This window comes from Hippoglossus hippoglossus, chromosome 15 (genome assembly GCF_009819705.1).
Source record: "Hippoglossus hippoglossus isolate fHipHip1 chromosome 15, fHipHip1.pri, whole genome shotgun sequence".
Lineage (NCBI taxonomy): Eukaryota > Metazoa > Chordata > Actinopteri > Pleuronectiformes > Pleuronectidae > Hippoglossus > Hippoglossus hippoglossus.
The window spans coordinates 21,350,317-21,374,381 of record NC_047165.1 but is presented as its reverse complement, the minus strand read 5'-3'; the positions used below and the strand labels follow the sequence as shown (position 1 = coordinate 21,374,381).

The 24,065-nt window shown below is 39.7% G+C and overlaps 1 protein-coding gene across 1 annotated transcript; it reads right to left on the bottom strand.

Moving 5' to 3' along the window:
- Positions 1-2,615: 2,615 nt before the first annotated feature.
- On the bottom strand, positions 2,616-20,273 carry papolg (poly(A) polymerase gamma). Its single transcript, XM_034608204.1, has 24 exons — positions 19,888-20,273; positions 18,961-19,125; positions 18,546-18,612; positions 18,321-18,402; positions 16,262-16,371; positions 15,060-15,113; positions 14,187-14,298; positions 13,374-13,463; positions 11,694-11,832; positions 11,477-11,549; positions 10,048-10,168; positions 9,784-9,868; positions 9,117-9,170; positions 8,812-8,931; positions 8,386-8,495; positions 7,704-7,825; positions 7,421-7,578; positions 7,232-7,332; positions 6,213-6,391; positions 6,037-6,120; positions 5,882-5,941; positions 5,683-5,786; positions 5,477-5,577; positions 2,616-4,856 (listed from the first exon to the last, which is right to left on the bottom strand). Exons 1-24 carry the CDS (start codon positions 19,902-19,904, stop codon positions 4,681-4,683), a joined length of 2,484 nt encoding a protein of 827 aa, XP_034464095.1. The 5' UTR covers positions 19,905-20,273; the 3' UTR covers positions 2,616-4,680.
- Between the last annotated feature and the right edge of the window lie 3,792 nt (positions 20,274-24,065).

Genomic DNA, 24,065 nt, shown 5'->3' with positions numbered 1-24,065 from the left:
TGAACCTTAATAATAACATATTAAACGTCATGTATAATATACGTGTGTACATAGTTCTATAGTGTCCAATCACAGAGCTAATCGTGTGGTTTATGAAAACAAAAATCCTACCTGGTGATCTTTGAGTCGTTCTAATCAAAGGTTTGATGCCTATTTGCTCTGAATTGCTTTGTGGAAATTGGTACCAGGACCCAGGGGACACTTAGCCATTAGCCTTATCCCTGCAGAGAGGTGGATGAGAAGACTGACACCAAACAAGCAGCTGGAACCACCGGCCAGGTAAACGCACTGTAGCTCAGGGCCGTGCACAGACATTTTGAGAGGGGGAAAAAAGGGCATCCCCCCCCCTTACAATTATTTATAGAAATGAAGTTACATGCAGTATCTTTTAATTACACATGTATTTAGGTATACCCATACACACATTAAGGGCTGTGTAATGATTCACATGTTTTTCACATGAGGTCATTTCTAATTGAGAATTGATGCCATCGTTGGCCATATTAAAAATCTATATACATTCAAATGAATTTTTTTTTTTTTTACAAAATGTCTCACCTAAAGGGCACTACTATAGTCAGAGGCCAAAGGGGCGGTGCTTGAGCAGCACCCGGGGTCTGTTGATTCACATGCTTGCTGTACTGGAAACAGAGTAAAAAAAGCTTATAGGCTTCTTTTTTTAATCTGGGCTTTTAAGAAACACAGGACACAAATAGGAATCACTCTCTTCAAGCCCCTTCTTCTCCATCACTGTTGTCCTATTGAGGAGAGGGTTGAGCAACTGCAGAGCGCAGCCAATATAGTTTTGAATAAAGTGTTTTGTTCCTGTTGATTAAACACACTTTCTGTACGTGTTTCACAACTAAAGCCTTCTCGTGAGCATATACCCCTGAACTACAGGAAGACTTGTATTGACTGAAACCTGACTTTCTGAAATAACAGCAGCTAAAGTCAATGTAGTGGAATGAAAGATGCAGTATTTTCCTTCTGGACTATATGGAGTAAAAGTACTGGAAAGTTAAATAAATACTCAGTAAAAATAATTCAAAAATGCACAAGATATCTATTTCTTTGTGAATCTGCTGACGTCATGAAGAATGGGAGATAGGTTTGTGCATTAGTGTTGTGTATGTGCAGCAGTGTCTTCTTACACAGAGACAGGGGCTGCCCACATAAAAGGTGCCGTTACAAATGTGAGTAGAGAGGTGGATGACGTCTGCAGGATTCTGACTGTAGGCTGGTCTATACATCTTGAGAAATAAACTCACAGCACTGCGTCTGCAGCATCTGTAGAAACCGCTTCAACTTAGATCATAGACAAATACTTTACTTTAATAACTAAATTCTGCCGGATCAAACTCTCTTTCACCTCATCGATCCCCAATCCTTTTATTCATTGGTGGGTTGGCGCTGTAGTACAACATCCATTAATATTGTATGCTATACCTAAAAGGTGAATGTGAATCATGAATTGATAAAGAAATGACAGAATACATGCTTCTCTGTATGGATATGATTCAAAAATGTCACAACAGCAGGAGCAGGCATCCTTTGTGTTGCTCTCTTTATTCTCTCTCTTAACGGAGCTTCACAAACTTTTCCACGTCTGACCTCAAAGTAAAGTTGCCAGACACACAGACCACCAGTAAAGAAATTTGGGCGAGTTTGCAAAAAAAAAATAAAAAAGTCATCATCACCACCTACGTGCACATGTTGCAATGTTTCCTGTGTTGCTTTAAACTGAGCTGCTGCAACTGATGCTGTTGCTAATCTGTCAACATCACCTCAGGGGTCATGTGGGGACAAAAACAGAAGATGGCCGGTGACATATTTTTCATCTGCATGGTATAATTTTGTTTTAGTAGAATTTTTTTATATGTTGTTTTAATTTAGGTTAAAATATGCTATTTTATATGGTTTATAAATTGCCTGTAATTTATGTAAATCATTTTGCGACCCTAGCATCATGACCTCATGACCACCAGTTAAAGAAACCTGTAGATTTGAAAGTCTGCGTATTTTGGGCCCTCTGGTGGTTAAATAGTATAAACACTGTCATGTTCTTTCACAAGATATCAGTGCTTTAATAACTGAAAACATCTATCAGCCTAAAACTCAAGAGGCTCATTTTTCTTGTTAAATTAAAGATTGAAAAATGTAAGACATACGTAACTGACATTTTTTATAGAAATATAACCTATTTTTCAGTTTTTTCTCTTTATCTTCAAAACCTAAAGTGCATTAAAACACCATCCACACACGCATCAAAAAGAGATGGTGTATATATTTGTAAATATGTGGATCAGATCATTTCCTGAGAGCGGATCTATTGTATCTAGTACAATTGTACCTAATCAAAAAACACAAAATAAAAATATTGTATATGCAATTTTCCATCAGTTATTATATTGTAAACATAAATGTAGCAGCTATTCAATCAGTATCCAGAGCTCTAAATATTTTTCTTAGCGACCCATAAGAGACGTAAAGGATTAGGGTCCCAAAACCATCTCCTCACATCAAACGCAACATCAATTATAACATCATCTTCGTCATGTGATCCAACATGGCCACGCAGTGTAAAAATATATGCAACAAAAACTCAGACTCCAGAGTAGTTTTTTTAGGGGTTTAATTGCTGTACGGATTCATTTAAAGGAAGTGATAAACACATACAAAAATACATTTTAGAAACAAACATCTAAATGACCTGTTTAGTTAAATGTTTCTGAAGAGCGAAACATGTCTGAAAGAGTGGTGTAGATTTCATTCGAAAAAGACCTACCTGCTATGAATGCTATTAAAAAAAAGATCACATGGTACAAATATGCAAATATAAATAAAGTGATAAGAAAACCCCCGGTAATGAAGAATATGTCTTTCGAAAAAAAAAATGAAAAAACGGAAAGAAAAAAAAATCTGATCTCTGTACATTTAGTTCGAGAAACTGATGCTGGAAAAAAAGAGCCTGTGTCCCAACTCTCTACCTGCTCCGATGACAAGGGCGCTTCTTTAGCATCACTTTACACTTTGTTGTATACATATAACCTCTGTGCTGAGGACCAACACAAAGAAACCCAGCTTCAGACCGTAAAGATGGAGGGTCGGGGGCCAATGGCAGGAAAACGTCGTCTCCTGACCCCCTGCCACTCACCCCCACCCGTGGCCCCAGGAGATGCCTTTTAAGAACCTCCACAGGAGGCGCAGAGAGTTAACACCCAAAAAACGAAGGGAATTCCGTCTCTCTCCAACACGTAAACCGCCTATGCATGCACACACCGGCACAATTCATCAAAAAAGCTTTGAACCATTTTTCCCCCTACAAAGCAACACACAACTCTTTCATGGACGCGGAACACGGAAAATGACCAGGACTTTGCTGCATCTGTACGAAGTGCCGCTAGCAAACAGACCATGGTGAAGCGGTGGCGGTGGGTAAGATGGTGGGGTGAGAGGGGGGAGGGAGATTTGTTAGTTAGCCTTCCTTATGGTCCAGAGGATCATTCTGGGCGACATTATGTCAATCACAGATACGAACACACAACTAACACTCGTTAACGTTTTCACTCACTTTGCGTGAAGCACATATCTGACATCGGGTTTTTAAACACACCATGAAAAGTAAGAAGAAAACCCATCAAACTTTACTTCTAACCCGAGACCAACAGCAGGTGTGACAGTGCCACTGGAGCTACTGAGCAGAAGGATCAGCGAAGCGTTCTGATATGGTTCTTCCAATGCTCGGTGCTAATCCCTCGAATGACAGAAAAGCTTCACCTCCAGAAAATGCACAACATTTCCCGTTGTTGTGAGAATGATTTTCTTGCTCTAGCACCTGAGAAGCATCGACGTCACTGGGCATCTATGATCACCTACACACAGCAAGTCCAACACTAACCGGAGGCCCTCTCTGGGTTGTCATGGTAGCCCAAAGAGGCACGGTTGTGATTTCCGTTTTAGGTAAAACACTCGATTAATCCTCCCCCACGACTGTATCCAAACCTATACAATGTTTACAAAAAAATATCCAGGGCTGGAGACACATTTTTTTTGGACAAGCAGTAGAGAAAAACAAGAAATTACAATTTTTTTAACTTTTTTTTTCCTTTTTAGATAAAACTACAATAGAATGGTCAAAAGACTTAAGTGATCTTTTGCTTTTTTTTTTTTTTTTAAGACAAAAAAAGTTATGTACATCAACATTTACTGTACAGGTTTCTGTTTGGGAGAGAAGAGAGAGAGAAAAAAGAAAATCAGCGTACACCAATGTGTGTAGCAAGAGTTGATAACTGTTTCTGGTCGTTTTTAAAATATGTTAACTGAGAGAAAAGGGGAAATGAACAGAAGAGCAGCTCGTTTTTAACCACTGAGGGAGAAGACAAGTAAAAAAAAAAACTGTTGCTTTAGATCTCATGTAAAATTTCTCCATAAAGTTGTGTTAGATGCCCTCTGGTGGTGAGTGTGACAGAGGGCGCAGACAACATTGACCAAATCACCTATCCACAAGCAAATCTGTAATCTCTGAAGATGTGGCGTGAGGTGTCCGTCCTGCTGCTTCACTCTTGAGACTGACCAATCGGAACGCACTCCCTGTCCCCGTGTGAAGTCATCTCCTTGGTGTTTGCCTGAACTGTAAAGCCCCACCTGTGTGTGTGTGAATCCAGTCTGTTGGTTGTCAGTTCAAGCGATGTGGATTCTGGCCTTCTCTGTTTCTTTCAGCCTCTTGGCCTGCTCCTCCAGGGAGGGGGAGTGGGGTCTCTTGGAGGCTGCTCCGTTTAATGGGTCTGCTCCTCTGCTCACTAATGTAGGGATGGAGCTGCCAACAGGGGGCACCACGTGTTTGGATGTCACATTTTCTACAGAAAGAAACCGAGAGCACAAAAACATTGGTCATGTGGACAACTGGTTTTAACCACTCATCGCACTCATATTGTAATCGCAGTTAATTCAATTTATGACTAATCCTTTTTAAATGAAAAAGTACAGTTCTAAAGTTTGTGCACAGTTACTGAAATTACACTTGTCATTTTTGCCACCTCCCCAACAGGAGTTGAATCAACTTCCTCTCTACCAGGTCTGCAGGATACCTAGTTGAGCTTTGGGGAGGTGTAAGCTTAACTCAGCAAGCCCTAGTGACAGTTACCCATAATGCCCTTCTCAGCATAGGTTTGCAACGTTGCGGTTATAAAAATAAAGATTTTATCGGAGCAGCAGTATGGAACTGGTTTGGAAGGGACTGCTGTTCAACCTACTTCTTGATGAGGCATATTTCAGTCATTATTTCATAATCACTTTTAATCATACTTGTTCTGTTGATAAAGACTATAATGTCTAATCAGGTGTAATAATATACTGCATATGTGAGCAACATATAAGCAGGTTCCCCATGAACTAGGTTTAGACCAAGTCTTGTTCTCTAATATTAGAGAAAGATGACTTCAGTTACAAAGACTGATGGTTTAAAACAGATACTCACTCGAGCCAATGACAGGAATGGACATGCCCTTCTCTTCCGTGGCAGGGGCAGCGTCAGGGGTGAGGGTGCCCTCAAACATCGGGGGCTTAGGAGGTGTGATGCTGCAGGAAATTGGAAAGTACAAGTAAATATAATTAATATGGACATACAATTAAAAAACTGTTTCACTGGCCTGTTGGTGCAGGAATATAAAAACAGATACTCACTTGTGGCGGTTGAGGGCCAATTTAATTGAATTTTTCACGACACGACAACTGTTGCTGGCTGGGAGGGGCGAGGAGGCGTCTGGCAGCTCCATGCTGGGAAGTCTCTGCGCTCACAAAGAACAAGGTTAATTAGTCAACAAGTTACTACTTTGTATGTCAGTGTGAGATAGAGCTGATGGTTGAAAAAAGAAGTTGCTACCTGTGTTCTTGAGGTATCAATGGTTGGAATGGGCTTAGCCTTAGATCCAGAAAGTGGAGTCTAATTGTGAGGAGACAACATGTGATTAAATACATTCATTATCTTTCTGTCTTTACATAAACAGTTAACCAAGGTGGATTGTAGATGACACCTACAGTATCGGCTCCATCTCCATGTACACTGGAGTCAGAGGATGGTGGATATGGCTCCTTAAATATAGAGTCATCAACGGGCACCACCTGCAGCAAAAACAGTGACAGCAGTACATCCCATTTAGTTTAAATCCTAACACATTCATACTGTTGACACCTGTTCTGAACACCCTCCTTACCTCTGTGTCCTTTTGCCTCTTGGCCAGGTCCTCTTGTGTAGGCGACAGTGGTCTATTGGCAGGAGCTTCACTGATGGAGTCGTCCAGCCCGTTGGGCTCCTCTTTGGGGCTGCTGGCAGCGTTGGGCTCCACACTGCTGCTGGCTGGTGGGGAGGCAGGCTTCGCTTTACCCGGAGGCTCTTCACAATGAGGAAGACACAGACGTGAAGAAATTAGATCAGGGAGTATTGTTCAAATCTCTGGTATCCATTTAAAGAGCATGAATTAATACAGTTCTCGAGATTTGTATTTGTGTTTCTGCAGGTGTCAATAAGTGACATTTAAGAATTTGTAAGAACATAATGCATGAAAAGTAGCATCTCTGTAAAGTATGACAGATATGAAGGAATATCGGAGTCCTACAATTACTTACACTTCTTTAAAAATAAAAATAAGGTGATGTAGCTTCGTAAAGAAAAAACCTACATACGAAATGTTATCTCACAGACTACAGATAAAACAGGTATCCATGGTGATTCCAACAGCTAAGTCAAGTGTGCTGAGATATTTTCTGACCGAGGTGTCTCTGGACAGTTATCAGTTCCAGTTTGTAGTTTTATTACAGCGTGCTTGTATCTGTATTGTTAAGAAACTAGAGCAAATGGAGACTATGCGTGCCACCAAAGTAATTATAAAGCGCTACATTAGTACCATTAAATGAACTTTTACATAATGCGAAATTTGTAAAATTGCTAATTTAAGAGCGGTTTTAACACATTAAAGCTTTTTTGGGGGTCAAATTAACTTAATGATTCAATTCATTACATTTTAGACTGTAGAGTTTTTCAGACCCCGTGGAAACCCTGATTTCCTATCATGTATACACATGCTGGCAGGGAAATAGTACTGTCAAGTAGCCTAAATACCATATGACCATACAATCGCTAAATATAATATAAACAACCTACCCTAGGAAGAAAAATGATTTCCTTTTTCATATGCAACAATAATTTCTGTGTAGTAGTCACTGGAAAACTCACTTGAGCCAATGACAGGGATAGACATGCCCTGGTCATCAGCAACTGGTGCGGCACTGGGTGCTGGAGAGCCTTCCTCAAAAAGCTGCTTGGGAGGGCTGACACTGAAAAAAGGAAGATTATTTGTAAGCATCAACACAGGATGAGCAGAGTAACAGTAAGGGAAAAGCACAAGACAGAAATATAACATACCTGTCATCTGTGTCTGATGCAGGTTTGGAGGGTTTTTCGGGTGGGGAGCTGAAGGGAGTCCCTGAGTCTGTGTCTCTGGAGCTGTCCAGATGACTGCTGTCCAGAGAGATCCGCTTCGAGCTCCCACCGTTAGAGCTGCGGTTCAACTCTGCTATGCTCTGCATGAAGGGGAGAGGGGGAATAAACAGACAATTTAACAAGAGGCAAAATATTAAGACAAAATCCCTGGTGTATTGAAAAATGATACTAGATTTGTCCCGACGTGCTGAGGAAGATATCTCACCCTCTTCTTCTTCTGCACCACTTCAGGAGGAAGATACTGATGGAGCTGTTTCTTCTTTACATGTGTTGCTTCAATCTTCATCCCGTCCTTCAGCATGTTGATGTTGTTGGCTTGTCTGTACACTACAGAGAACAACACAGGTCACGTTCAGGTTCGCTGAACATTTTCACACGTTACACTTTCTTGATACCGTGGCCAGGTGTGTGCTGGCCATTTCATCGACTGTGACACCTTGGAACTGGAGCACTTCCTCTTGCTGGGTGAATATCTCAAATATTTCTTTCAGTCTAACTGTATGAGAAAAACTAGTGGATAGTGCTGAGGGTTGGGCAATATTTCAGAAATACGGTCCATTCTGAAACCCGGCACCATCTTTTCTATCTTGACTTGAACAGAAAGTTTGTTGTGCTGAAAAATTGTTATTTTAATTTAAAATTAATATTTGGAAAAGGTTTAGATATGGTTATTTTCTGGTTTGCTACTAGAATTGATAATGTATGTGATTAGAAATAAGTATTGAGAAATTACAATTCATTTTTTGGTAAATAATCTAAAAATGCAGATACTGTCCATGAACTCATGCATTAACAGCATTTATTTTATGAGTTTATCATCATAATCAAGCCTCCTTTCTAACCATCTTATACACACAGTCAAAGCTAAGTGATATGAGAGGACGTACCAGTGTCTGTGAAGGACTGGATGTCGTACGTCAGGTCAATGTTCACACTCTCTGCATTCTCCACTTTCTTGAAGATAATCCCGATGAACCACATGGATACAAAGTCGTTCCTGTTGCAGAAAAACACAAAGGTTTCAAATTAAAACTTTTAATCACTTTTGTTTATTTCATGCTAATTGCAGACCAAAGTAATAATTATGATCGTTTTGCTCCAGCAAGTCCAGAAATGCAAACACTATTAATTTCAAAGCTACTGAATATCATGTGTCTGTCTGATTAACAAGACCTTTGACAACAGTGGACTTCTGGACTCACTGACTTGCACTAGTAGCATGCGCACGCACCCACATCTTTCCTATTCCAGAACTTTCTCTGTGTATAGTGTGGGCAGCGTGTGTTTGTAAGCTTGGATACAAGTACACTCACTCGTTGCGGTTCTCTTTGGACCCGGGGAAGGACTGTGGGTTGACGTGAGCCAGGGTGATGTACTCGTTCCTCTCCAGGTTTCCAACCAGAACACGGATCTTTGACTCAACCAGACCGATCCTGAGGAAAAACATCAGGATGTACACACAGGTGAGATGGAAATGAGTTACATTCACAGTACTAATGTACAGACAGGTGCACCACTGTTCCAGTCGGCTCAGTTGAAACACACCAATGCACATTAAACACGATAAGGAATGGAGGTATTTGTAGACCTACTAGAAATCCAGTAGATGGACACTCACCATTCTAAGTGGTTTTCTTCTGTGGATGCACTGGCAGTCAGAACTATATAATGCCTGCAGCACAAAACAGAAAATCAACATTTAAGAAACATTTGCTGTATCCTACTCAGGTGTATAGTGAAAACATTTGTCATAACAGTCAGTATTTGATGCAGTACTGCTGTGCTGGCATAAAGATCTTGTGACCCCTTTACATCTTTACTGGGCAGCTTGATTCATCAATCTCGGCTCACATGTACATCCTTTTGATTGTGCAGTTTGTTGTTACATGGTGGAACATAAATCCTGACCACACCAGTGCTCAGTTGACTCACGAAGCTCCCACTGTGGAGTATAAGCTCCTACAGAACCTGTCCTAGAACTTAGCTGTGGTAATTGAGGTGTGTGTGGGAGGAACTTTCATAAACAAAATGAGTCGATCCAACTCTAGCAGCCACAGTCAGGATGAGTCAAATCTGCCGAGTCTTCAAAACGTGAAAACAATGAGCTGGTTGGGGAAAAAAAGCCCAACACAAATAAACGGTTTCCTTCAAAACTGTTAATGTGAGACAGGCAGCTTCTTTCCACATAGTGTTACTTGATACAGCTCCGCATGTTTTACTTATTATGATTTGGTCGGTAAAAAGTTCCTCCCATACATCGTTCATCTGACAAATTCAATACCTACTTGTATTTTTGGAAAAAGTTGGGTGGCTCAAAGAGTTTAGGCCATTCTGCTTTTCCCTGAAGAATCTCATCTGTGATGCTTAGGCCTGTTCATGACAAACACATGGACAAACATATGTAAGGCTTGACAATTCAACATTACTTAGCGACTGTACCATTATCACTGCCTTTGGCCAAAACATGTTTTAAGAGAACACAAACACATGGTTATTAGGTATGAATTCTCTTTTTTTCAGTGCTGTTTCACATATGCATGCTGATTTACCGTATTTGAACTCCTCGCTCATGATGGTGCGTGTTGACGTGGACACATTGTACGTGGAGTTCTGCTGGGGATAGGCAGGCGTGATGATGGGCATCAAGTGGTATCTGTCAGACGGGTTCACCTACAAACATGGCACAGGGGAGCAAAATTGGTTTCACAGCAGGAAATGAGCCTTCATGAGCACTGCCCATACACTGTACATCCCAATTCACGTTACTGTCTTAAAGTTGACCTCCTCAATTAATGCAAAGGAGGAGGAATCAATTCAATATTTTTTTTAAAAATGGGACAGGTTCCCTCTCTTAAATCATCTGGGCTTACTGATGAAGGCTGCACAGCTGATCACCCATATGTAGCTGAACTGCTACTTAGTACTTATAATATGACGTACCAGCCGTACTATGCGTGAATGGTCTGCAGTGTTAGTACCATTAGATTCACCCATTGTATTTTAATGTTGTCCAGTATAATTATAAATAATACATGTTCACATTGAGCCTCAACAAATTATGAAAAAACCTGTATACAGACAGATCACAAGTAAGTTTGTACTTCCATATTTAAAAAAATGAATTAAGTATATTTTATGTTGAAAATGTCTCAGTACATAGTATAAACATGGGGGGGGGGGGGGAAATAAAAGGTCTTTATAATTTTCTGCCCAATGCATAGTGATAGTTGGCTCTACTGTGACTCAACGGAAATGACAACAATAGACAATTAAAATGTGTTTATTGCTGAAGGGACACAACAAACATGACACAGCAATTTTAATGACCAGAATTGTTTTCAGTTTATGCAATAGACAAATTGGTTTGGGTAAATTTGATATTAAAAACAAAGTCAAAACATATATAAAGGGAAGTCCGACCTAGAAAACAAACATTCAGACTGAGAGTCTCTCCTGCTCTTTGACTAGGAGCACATTAAATAAGAGTTAACGACATAAAGAGGGTTTAGGGAAAAGTCAAGAAGAGCAAGCTCTTCACAAGTATTTACTGCAGTGCACACAGTACTATTATTAACCTGTCCACACAGGTATTTGACTGTTTTGACGATTGGACTAATGCCTTTTAACTGAAGGGATGTGTCTGTCTGATAAAAGACGTCCACGTGGGAAGTCTTCCTAGCCCCGAGCTGCTCTGGGGAAGCGTCCTCCGAGCAGACTTAAGAGCATTGGAACTCATGAAGGGGGGGGGACCCGATTAATGTCGTGGTCACATGAGGACAGAGGAATAAGGAGAGATGAAATAAGAGACAATACATGTACCTGTACTCATTTCTGTTGAGCCAACTTTGAAAAAGAATAAACAAACTTTTAACAATTTAGCAGATACTACTGTATTACCTGTGTCTTGTAGAAATACACATAACAGGGGCATAGCAACATTTTAAAGATGTGGAAATGCATCACTTATGTCATACTCACTCTGGGATCCCACACGGGTAAATTCAGATTACTGTCCTCAGGCTGTTTCAGTAAGACAGGATTTGGCCACTCCCTGCAGAATGGAAATCACAAATGTAGTAAATAAATTTGTGGATATTGAATATCAACACCTGTGACTGCAGAAGGTTGTGCAATACTGCCATCAAGTGGAACAGGACAAAAATAAAGTTAGAGTTGTAAAGAGCCAGATTCTCACCATTTTGAGAAAACCAAGAAGAACTTGTGCACGAGCGTGGCGGCTACAGCGTTAGGGTAGAGCTGACAGGTCCTGGCCACCAGCATGGCCCACGACACTCCACCCAGAAACCCCAGCATGTTGGAGTAGATCCCACGACCTACAGTCACATGACAGATCACGACAAGCCTATGTTTTAACCTATCACGCTGGAGTAAATGTAGATTCTCTATAAGCATTTTCACTGTACAATTCTGACTGACACCAGGTATGAAATCTCTTGGGAAAGTAAAGGCTCGATTTACAGCACAAAAGGAAGTGAGTCTGTCATTAAGAAACCATAACAGGAAAATGATAGTGCATTTTTTAAATCTGCCTTTCCTCTTGTGACAGAAATGGCTCACGCTGGAACAACTAGTGCAACTGTGGAAACTCTCCCAGTGTATCTCCCAGTGAAAAAGCAGTGTCATACAAGTAGAAGACACAGACGAAGATTTCAAGAGGGTTTGTTGTGATAAGAGCTGACGCTGGTGTCTGTGTGTAAAGAAAATCATGTGCTCTCTGTAGCAGAATTAATACGTCACTTCCTGCCTGTTGAGGAATTTCTGACCATCCTCACACATTACTGTAGATGCCACTATATATTATGTATATAATATTATATCTGTACAGGAGAATAGTGCCTGTCTAATTCCACACACACTCCCTTCTCTCCAAGCAGTACACCAAGGTCAGGTCATTGATAAAGGACCAACCAACAGCACATTGAGTCTATGCTTAGGGACTTTGATATCTAACTCAGATGCTCCAGACAGAGACGCACCAACTTCAACTCTTTTGTGTATTTCCCCAGTGGCAAGACATAAGGACACAATGTGATTTAGGAATGCATACTTCAGGCTTAACTATCCAATAGGATGTGAACACCTACATGTAACATAGAGAGTGACAGCAATTCTAGCCATTCATGGATGTGCTGTTGGAATGGGTGATGCAAGTTTTAGAAGATATATGGGGATGCTGTGGAAGACATCTTCAGACTTGGGGGTGACCATTGCTCATGTTACTGTGTTAACGTTTGTACATTGTTTCACTTTCTGGTCTCCTTGATGCATCAAGTCTACAGTAAAATATTCTGCATAAGACATCAGCTGCTGCCCGAGTTCTCCTTTCATCAGCTTCCAGAAATCTTCCTCAACACTGCCTCTGTCTGCTGCACCCGGCTGCTCCACCCCTCGTCTGACTAATGCAGCGGATTTGTTGCTGATGTGAATGCGCCTGTGCAGAAAACCTCCCACTGTGTTGTGCATGTCTAAAAGGAAAACCCTGGGTAAACTCTGGACCCAATTCTCCAGAGTTTACCCGCAAGTCATGTCTGAAAACATCTATACAGACTATAATGAAGATAATGAATCCATCATGAATTGAAATAATGGGGTTACCCAAATATGAAATAAGTGATGTTTTCAAAAATACACTGAACTCAGAACACCTGGAGAAGGTGAAGATAAATGTGTTAGTCTTTTTTTTTTAGGGCATTTATATTTTAAGTTGTAACAACTGTTTTTGATGGGTAATACTGATGACGGCCTAGTGTTCATATGCCAAAGATACATTGAAAAGGACTCTTGGATGAAATAACATGCAGTTAAAGTAGAAAAGAAGTTGTGAAAGTATCTGAAATGTTTTGAATTCACTTACGTTTCGCCCACAGTTTGATGGCTCTCAATGTCAGCCTGAAGTTTTCTTTGTTTGGCACCAGGTACAAAATTTCATCTGTCACTCTACAGCCTGGAATTAAACAAAATAGGGATGTCGGGATTAACCGATTTTACCATAACCACGGTTTCATAACCGTAAGAAATCTAAAAACTACGATATCTAAGTATGGTGTCCTGCCTCTCGGGGTCACGTTATGTGTTTGTGAGCCACTGAAAAGTTAGTTGAGAAGAGGGAACTGCTTTAACAGCCTTATTTCCACCAACGCTGGCCTTTCGGTTTCTGACCAGCTCCAAAAGGAGCAGCTGACAAGCTGACACAAACACACGTTAGACTATAAAAACTAACTGGAAATAGTTGATAATAATAAATATTTAAGTTCATTAGGTATATTATTAGCTATATATTGCTTGTTGTGTGTCTTTTTCCTTCTAAAGTATCGATAATCGTGAAAACCATGAAACCTGGATATTTCCTATGACTATAATCGTTACACCAAAGTTTCGTATTGTGACATCCCTAAAACAAAACGTCATAAATCTCAAACACGCATCACACCAGTGTTTCCCAAACATTCATTTATTTGTGGCAACCCACACTTAAATTTTTTAACAATTCAAATGGATAAAATATTTTTTCATTTTCATTTCATTAAAACGTTACATTAAAATGTGCGTGTTAATTCACAATATGATATGGTTCAAGTTTCCGATTTAGTCATATACCTGCCAAATGTGGTGTATAACAAACAATTCTTGTACTTATATACACTGTCACTGTGGAAAAGAAACGTACCATTAAGGCTGCGAATACACCTAATGTCCAAGTTTCTCAGGATGGAGTCTCCCCTTAGGTCCAGGTTGTCTGGAATGGACTGCAAGGCCAGTCTTGCAAAGAGCAGGTCAATCTGCTCAGACAGAGATAGAAAGTAGGTATTGGAGACGGTTCAAAATATTAATCTTATACTTCTGTCTATCATGTTAAGAGTTTAACTACTTTAGACAAGGAAGCGACACATTGGAAGAGCAGTCATGTTGATGTTCATCTCCGTCACATCATTAAATATCATTGTTTCTTCTCTCTTGAGGTTTTCACAGACCTGGAATTCAAACTGGGCACCAACCTGTGTCCTATATTTGTCCGAAAAACCTGTTGTATTTATTTAAATTTGACCAAAATAAAGATCTAAACCATTATTCTTTACAAGGCTTTACAAGGCTTCTGTAGTAGACAATAAGTCCACTACACCAGATACTGAAAACAGTGCCTATAAAATCAAAATCAAAATGACAATCATGTCATTAATGAGTAGCCTGTGTTTAGTTTTGCAATATCCATGTGGTGAAGTCAGTACTAGGTCAGTAACTGAAGACTTATGTAAACCAGATTCATAAAAAGGTCCCTGTAACCTTTGACAACTGAAACATAATCACTTTCTTTGAGTCCAGGTCACAACTGATCAAAAGTAGAAGAAATTCCTTCAAGCAGGCTTGAGATATCAGGAGGCCAAAAATATATATTTTGAAGCCACTGTGACCTTGAACTCTCCTGAGATATCGTGTTCACAGGAATGGGATGGACAATCTGAAAACATAAAGCCTCCGGGCCACTGGCTGTTGCTGGCGTGGAGGCTTAACAAAATGGAATAGTTATATCTCAGTAACTTACCTCTATTCCATCAAATTTGAACTTTATCACTGGTACAAAAGCATCCTCGACAGCCTTAACAAAAAGAGACAGACAATATCAAAAACAAATCTTGGACAAGACAGTAATATGGCAGACTGACATAGAATCATGGAATGATAATGAATATCACATGAAAGAGTTGTTAACCAAGGTTTGTTTTCTCAGAGATAAAAACAATTTACAGTGGAACTATTATTTATTTAACATCAATATAATGTTGGATGTGACTTTGGAGGCGACTTTGGAGATTGTGTCTTCAAGATTCAACCAAATTATCATCTTCTTATTGTTGTATGGTGGTTGGCAACCAGCTTTTTTGTGCCTTTCTGACTATCACCCGCATCTTACTACATCCAATGTAGGCAGTGTTTATCTGACAGATGGTGAAGCAGTGACGCCCCTAGAGGAACTGCCAAGCTTTAATATTATGTTAAGATCATTTAGTGTCACAGCAAACACAAACACGCTCCTCATCTTGTGTATTAGTGTCAATATCTACAATAAAGATTTCCGGCAGAACAAAAAATAATGTTCCTAAGTATTACTAATGCTTTTCTAGTCTTTACAGTACAGTTGATATCCACCCATTCATACACATTTCCATGGCATTTCTACATCTAGTGCTTTGATATTAATACCAATTAAGCATCTCATTCAAACACTGTCAGGAGTCATCTGGGGTTCAGTGTCTTGCCCAAGGACACTTCGACGAGCCGGAATTGAACCACCGACCCTCTGATTAGTGGAGGATCCGCTCTAACTCCAGAGTCGCAACTACTTGTTATCTAATCTCCTGGGAGTTACTACAGTCACTATACAACTCTGGTGATGTTCTTTCTTAAATTCTATATGTAATCAAAGTTAGACTCAACCATACAGACATAATCCAGCAATGTAAAAAGGCTACATATAGTTGTTCATTCGCAGGAGAGTGAACAAGAGAGAGTGGCTTTCTCCTCTGGGAACATTGATGTAAGTGATGTCATCCTCTACACTGAAACCTTCAAATTTACATGATCACGACTTTAAGGTTCAGATAAAACAAGAGCTTCCTTATTGGGTTAACGTCCAAACATTGCCGTTACTCTCTAAATGAATTAAGGGAACATTGAAGCCTGCAGATACATTGGTTTGTTGCCTTGTGCTATAATGACAATTGTTGAGAAATGGACCAGACTTACCCTCAAGTCTTTGATTTCTTCATGCTGTTTCAATTTCTCAAAAAAAGACTGGAAAAAGTCACTCCTCTCTACATGACGTGGAGCCACACACAAGGCATCAATATCAGCTCCTGTAATAAACAGTAACGTTTATCAGTATAATCTGTGTTGCTCAGTAGGTTGACGACTTCAATAACAATCTGATAAGTAGACTAAGAAAGGCGGCGGCATTCAAGGTTAAAGAGTGTGTAAGTAAACAACTTTTGGCATTTAACAAGTAGAGCAGTTAAAAGTTTAGTGGAGACATCTGTCCATAACAAAATTCAATTATTTGTATAGTGCCAAATCACAACATATATTATCTCAAGGCATTACATGGTAAGGTTGAGACCTTATTATGCCTGAACAACATTAAAACAACTTAATATCTTTGTCTTTGGCAGAATACAAAAACTGCATCACAGCGTAATTATCATCAGTGACCTGTTTTTCTGTTTCTGTTGATAGCCAACTTAATGAATATGAAATAATGATTTTACTGCATCCTATAGAAATGCCATGTTTACCAGCCTAAGGGCTTCATGAAGAAAATCAAATAAAAATTGATAAATGGGAAAATGTGATTTCTTTAATTGTGTTTAAACGCCTGTTCTTGATCTCCAGTGAGAAGTTCGCAAAGCACTACTTCACACACCCTACTATAAGTTTATTTTCAGGTTGGAGTTGTGTTAGGTAGGCAACTATGTCATTAAAGCTGCACTGAATTCCGGATAATCTCTTTACATTCTCTGGAGGGGCTTTATGTGAGACTGCAAATGTCCAAGTAAGAGCCCCTGGAGTTTCTCCTGCCAGCCCCTAGTAAAAAAGCAAGAAATCCATTCTTGATGACGTTTATGAACGCTACGCAAAGATTTTAAGGATTTCAATTATCCCAGGATGAAAAAGCTGTGCCATACATGTAGAGAACACCCACTAAAATGTCAAAAGTTTTTGGTGATATGGACCGATTCCGATGTAGTGTAAACAAAAACATGTGATCTCCACAGCAGAATTAATTTGTTCGCCCTGCCTGCATGCTGGGCCCTCCTGAACACTTTGGAGATTTTAGTAATGTTGAGTGGACAATTTCCAGCAATTTTTTATATGTGAAAGGCAAACCCCAGAGAAAGTTTGTGCGGACATTCTCTAGAGTTCATGTCTGAAAAAAGCTTAGGCAAAGTTTCAAATTAAATTCAGGATCAGCAGGTACCCAGTATTTTTGGGGATTTCATATTTTTGTCATTAAAAATCTCTGATAAGCACATCACTTAAAACAGCAGCAAAAAATTCAGGTGTGGTGTATCTGTGAAACACAACTGAAATTGCCTCAGTTCATTATGTTGGCCTACACATGTTGTATCAACAGATATTATACATTGAAACTTCAGCAGCTCTTCTTTTGTTTACTGTAACTCTGCAGTTCACAACCTTCACAGTTAAGATATAAATAGGTTCAAACATTTTAATGGAACACAGGTAATTTCACACCTGATTTATCAAAAACTGATCTGGTTACAATAAACAAAGCATCAGAAACTGATTAGGGGTTATATAGCTGAAGTAAATATATATCAATCATCTTGGTAGCTAAACACATCTATATTTAAAATTATTTACGTTTTTAACACGTGTTGCGTTTGTTATTTGAAGCAAGGTGTTAAGCAGGCCCACTTTCACACCAATGCCTTCAGCCTATAGTGAGCCAGTGTTTACGCTGCTTTCAAACCCTCAAAATGCTCTTTTCAAAAACACTCAATAGCAGATGAATATGACAATGCCAGCCTCGTGCTTTAGTGTGGTCAGAGTGAACTGAGCAGTTCAAAAACAACGATTCACGCCTGCTTAGACAGGGTCAAATGCAGTGTGGCATTAATGTCCTGTTCCATCCATCTCTCTTAGCTCCTTTTAAAGGGCCAATATAGTCAGACACACAGTACAGGTTGTAGTAATCAAAGTTTAGTGTTTTTCAACAATTTACAGGTATTGAACAGGGATCTGATTGAAAAAAGGAATTTCACATTTGAATAAAAACTACACGTACCTTTTGTATGTACTCCAAGACGGTACGAACCAAATGTAAATATCTTGCCTCCAACACAGCTAATGGCTGATGGTGGAAGATTCTGTTGAAGAGAGTAGCATATACAATGAAATCAGTGTTTGCGTTGATTTAACAGTCTCTGATTGGACAGTCGCCACTGATGACTCCACAATTTATCATATACCACCAATTAAATGTAAAAAAAACCTACATAACAGAACATACCTTTAATTCACTGATCTCTGAGATCCATTCTTTAACAAAGTTATTCAACTTCCCAAGAACTGCAAGTCTGCAAGGAAATACAAGGATTAGCAGGTGCTTCTTTTATAATCCACACCTTTAATTTATCAGACAGTGACACTGCAAAAATTCACAATTACAAATTCAGCTGTCTTAAATGTCCAAACATTAAGGAATATACATTTAATTACAACAATGGCATGTATGTGTATATTAGAACACAGCAGAAATCAGCAGGCCGACAATAAATACAATACATGCTGCTGTGAATAATTTTGCTGAGACTGGGCATCCCTTTCATGTGTAGTTGCACCTGCAGCAAAGAGCTGCATAGTGGAGAACCCCACTAAACGTGACAAGTCAAATATACAATTTAAAACATTACACGCTTCCTCACCTATGGTTCAATTCCTCTTCATCTTCAAATACCCCAAAAGGTTTCATAGCATCGCAGAGTTTCTTGGTGTACTGGTGGTCTATATCACGTGGAGGTGCAAGGCTAATGGCAGAGGTGATGCCATAGTGTTTCTGAGGCTGCTGCTGCTGCCCACCAGGCATGGTGCTGCGAGGGAACATGGAAACACACGAAATGACATCTACTACACAAAAGACACTTGACGCCGCTACGTTGACCGATTCGTCTCACGGTTTCATTCGGTCACAAGTGGTGAACAAGATGTGAAATTGCCATTATTTACCAAGTTGTTGCTAAGGTCGAATGTGGAAGATGTCAATGTTTGGTAGTTTATGTTCCTCCCATTCCAATTGCCGCGTAACCATGTGTAAACACGAAGCTACACGACATCACAGCAACGTGGTTATATCACTGAAACAACTATCTCAACACTGACTCTACAGTTGTGTGGAAAACCAAATCCGAAACACACGTTTAACATGGAATCTAGTGACGTGTTTGAAATGTGCCTCTGTTCAACCTCGGCTGGTGGCGAGTACATGCTAGCCGAGATGCTACAAACAGGCTGGAAGCGCTAACAAATTAGCTAGGCTAGCAAGTTAGCACACGTTAGCTGGCCGCTACGGAAGAAATGGCGAAACCAGTGACTCGCATTCCGACCACAGCGACTTCGCGGTTGACGTTTATCACAGACAAAGACCACGCGTGGATTCGTTCGTTTTGTCGGGCGCATTTATAGAACAGCTACCCAGCGGGAAACGAGCGAGCTAGCCCACGAACCGCGGCTGCGGGCCTTGTTTGGTTGTTGTGACAGTTGGCTAGCGTTAGCTTTTAGCCTATTCTTCAGGACTCTGTAAAACGCGAACAACATTGTCGATGAGTGGAGAATGTGCCACATGCCGGACTTACCTCGACACCTCTTTCATGACACACTACAAAGCCTGCCCCGTTTCCAGCTGCGGACCCGTAGAAAACCTAGAGAGGCAGCAAGTGGAAATGAAAACAGCCTCGACCTGATTACAACAATGGTCACTTTCCAGAGAGCGTTCAAACCTTCCCACTGAACCGGAATCACTTCTTATAAGAAGAAAAGCGACATAACCCTGGAAGAATATTCATTTCTAACTCCGCCGCAGAGCGCACAGGGTTTTTATCAGCTAAACATAAGTTGAACTGCTGTTAAGACTTTTTTAATTATTCAAAACTACAAATGTAACAGCGCTTTTTTCTAGTCGTGGAAACGTCTGCGTGCTGCGCGCCCAGCATCCACCGACAGGGGGCGCCTCATCACACAGGCCACACGTCACGTGACCAGAGAGGAGGCCTTGGCGCTGCCTGAGCGCAGCAGAGATTAGCTGCTGCTAGCTATATTAGCACACACAGCTAGGTGCTGCATGGCGGACACAGCTCCCACACGGTGGATCTGAAGCAGGAAAACACTACACACATCAACCCATTATCAACCCATTATCAACCCATTAGTTTCTAAATGAAGGGGCGTGGAAGCTAAGGCACATTTATTGTTAGAGATCGGTGAGTTTAGCTGAGCTGTTATTGGCTATTTGTTGTTAGCATGTGACGACACAAGAGTTTACAGCACATTTAAAACTGTAGAACTTCAGCTGCTCTCCTTAAAACTCTTGAACCAAGTAAAGTGTGCGGCCATCACTACAGGTGTATTTATGAATCAAACTGAAAGTCGTTGATGTGAAAGTGGTTCTTGTTAAACAGTGCAATAAAATAACCAGCTTAATTTGTGACATAGTGACATGTGTTACTTTGGGAATGTAAAGATGTTAATGATATGCTAAGACTATCATAGCTGTGTAAAACTATTTTCCATCGATATACAGAGCATTCTTTTCTATCTGTGTACAATAAAGCCTTTAAAGTGAACTGCTATGTCGTGTTTATTGTTGCTGTGTGTTATTGTGTCCACCAGGGGGGGCTTTTCCCAGGAAAACACAGTGGATGAGAGAGAACTTGAGATAATTGTATAAAACTAAAAAGCAACTAGATGGATAAATGACAGATGTACCAATATATGACTGTAGACCCCCAAACCATAACAGGTAATAGTTATTAGTTGTGCCTGATGGTCACTTAATAACTGACAGATGCTCATTCAACTGTGAAAATCAAAGATTTTAAGGCAAATGTATTAACCAGTTTGTTAATAATAAATGGTTCAACAATACTCTTAAGTGTTAGTAATATATTTATACAAAGATTTTGGATTAGATGTGCCGCAACCATTCCAGAATGTCTAAAGAGTACATTGGAAATGTCTCACTAATGAGTTAAAGTGCTAAAAAGACAATTGTTATGTTTGTCCTTATCAATAGCTTATAACTGATCCAAACGGCATTAGTTAATTATTTATTACTATTAATAAAGTCATTAAGTGCAGCTGATAATTGCAATAGAAATGGTGCCTTATCAGAAAGTACCACCTACTCTTACATTAAATAAAATGTCAGCCTTTAGTAAGAAATGTGAATTATATTTAAATATAGAAACACAACAAGCTCTTAACACACACGTTTAAAAAGTCAATCATTGGACGTGGCATGTTTTAAATATGGATTGATGTTTGCATCATTAAATAGAATATTAAAAAACTCAGCCAATTTCTATTGACAATACATGACAACAGTCTACACGTCCTCCAAAACATTGTTATTGTCTTTGCGACATGAGTAAACTAATCAGTGTGTTGATGTTTCAGCTCTATAAAAAAAACCCTGAAATATGATTTAAATTATATATGCACATTTTCCCATCTGTTTTTGCATAGTGTTCATGTAAAGTCAATGTCATCATAGTTAAGTGAGACAAGATTGAACTGTTCCACCTCCAAATCATTGCCTTTTATCTTTTTCAATAACCCTTAACATAATATGATACAAGCATGAAATGACAAGATAAACAGATTCACATCATAACACAATCAACTATCTTTGTCTTTATCTTTATCAAAGATAATGTATCACTGTTATTTTTAAAGAAAATTACTGTAAACAGATTTACAATATTAACATTTTTTCATGGTAATTTACAATGTATAGTACAGAGTCCATATCAGTTCCTGGCTTCTAAATGCCTTGACTTCTTCGAGGGAGCCTCTTCTTTGTCGCCCTCTTTCCTTTTTCTTGTGTGGAGGAGGCCAGAATAGTAAGCTGTCTGAAATGTGGTCCATAAAATATGGAATTTCCTCTTCAGGGGGGAAGGGAAGAGCAGCAGGATGAGGGGAAAGTGGTGCTGCGGGGGGGAGAAGAGGACCAGGAGGGAAGGGAAGAGCACCATGAGGGAAATGATGAGCATGAGTCAAAGGAAAAGGGAAAGGACGAGTGGAATGAGCAGGATGAGGGAAAGGAAGACGGCCAGGAGTGAAAGTAGGAGCAGTGCAAGGTAAAGGCCAGACGGAGCCACCTGAGGAGAGAAAAGAGTAAAATTGTAAAATTTAGCATTTTCAAAAAACACACTTAAAGAAGAGGAATGTCTTTGGCCGTATGATGTCGATTGTAGGTCAACTAACTGCACCAGATGCATCACATGCACTTTGTATCACCTGTAAGCTCAGTGCTGTTCTACATGAGACCCCAGATGAAGGCAGCTGATTTGACAGCACAGTTTTGTATAATGATTTTACTGTTGTGACAGAAATGTGAGACTGAGTTGATGTTAGTGCCTAAGAGAAAGTAGGGGATTGTATATTAAAATATAGAATATACTGTAAAAGATTGGCCCATGGTACAAAATTCTTCATTTATAAAACATGGGGTGTGATGATATAATCACACAGTCAGCTCTCATATATCTTTTAAAATCAAAGTGTAATCTTTCTACACAAACAGTTAAAGAACATTGAACGCACAGCAGGAGAGAAGGTATAAACAGCGTCTCACTAACCCTGCGTAAAATGATTCATCTTGTCAAGTTATTGAACTGATGTGTTTTCAAGAAGCTGTCACCTCCAACTCTCATTGGTTTACAATACATTGTGTGAATTACTGATGTGACTTAAATGTAAGTACAGGTGAACTTCAATGATAAAGCCAACAGTCGGTGTCAAAGTGCCATAACTGGCTGGTTTATTAAAAGGTTAATTAAAAGTTGCTACAGTGGTGTGGCACACCAACTAGCAGGCTTGTGCACTGGAAGTATGTTATCAGTGAGTAACAAAAACTATACACACGTTAAACCCTTTTCCCAATAGAAAACACCAAACTTCTACCAGTGCCACAGCAAACCACAAATGATAATAACCACAAATCAACAGGTGAAGTCCCACTGCACCAGCCGCTCCTGTGACTGGGGGCCAACAACACCTAAAAACGTTAAAACAGTATATTAACACTATGCTTAATATATTAAATACAGGTAATAAAACAATATAAAATGAATATAAAATAAACGGCAACCAGCACTTTGCCTGTAAAATGAACACAGCACATGTTATTTTCAATCTAACCACCTAACACAGTTTAAAAGTAAAATACATTTTCATACCTCGCCACTGCAACTAATCCTGGACCCTTATGACCCTTTACAAAAGAAACAAATTGTTGGTAGACCCACACTTTGTAATAAAAGCACTATAGTAAAACTCCAACACATTCAATATTTACATCACAAATCCAATACCCCGCATTATCCAACACTCACACATTTCGAATTAAAACACAAAAAGGTTGTGTGGCTCACCAAGAGGACACGTGCACAGGCTTGATCACAGGAGCAGGAATGAATGCTGACACTCATGTGCTCCATCAGCCTCTGACTGAGGTGCTCTCACCTTGATCTGCCAAACCTGCCCGTTTCCTATCTCAGTAACAGGAAATTGTAATCTGATATGAAATACCATGTGAAACAGATCCAGTCAGCTGTTGTATTATAGTTGTGTTGAAATTAAAAAAATGATTGTTGGATGAAAATGTATTTGTAATACACAGCCTCCTCCATGTTTATGTTCATTTTCTCAGATTTAACTAGTGCTAACCACTACTACTCACCAGTAACCAGCAGGAATGTGGGTCATATAATAACAAGTACTTTAAATGACAGAGTTAAACAGACACACATGG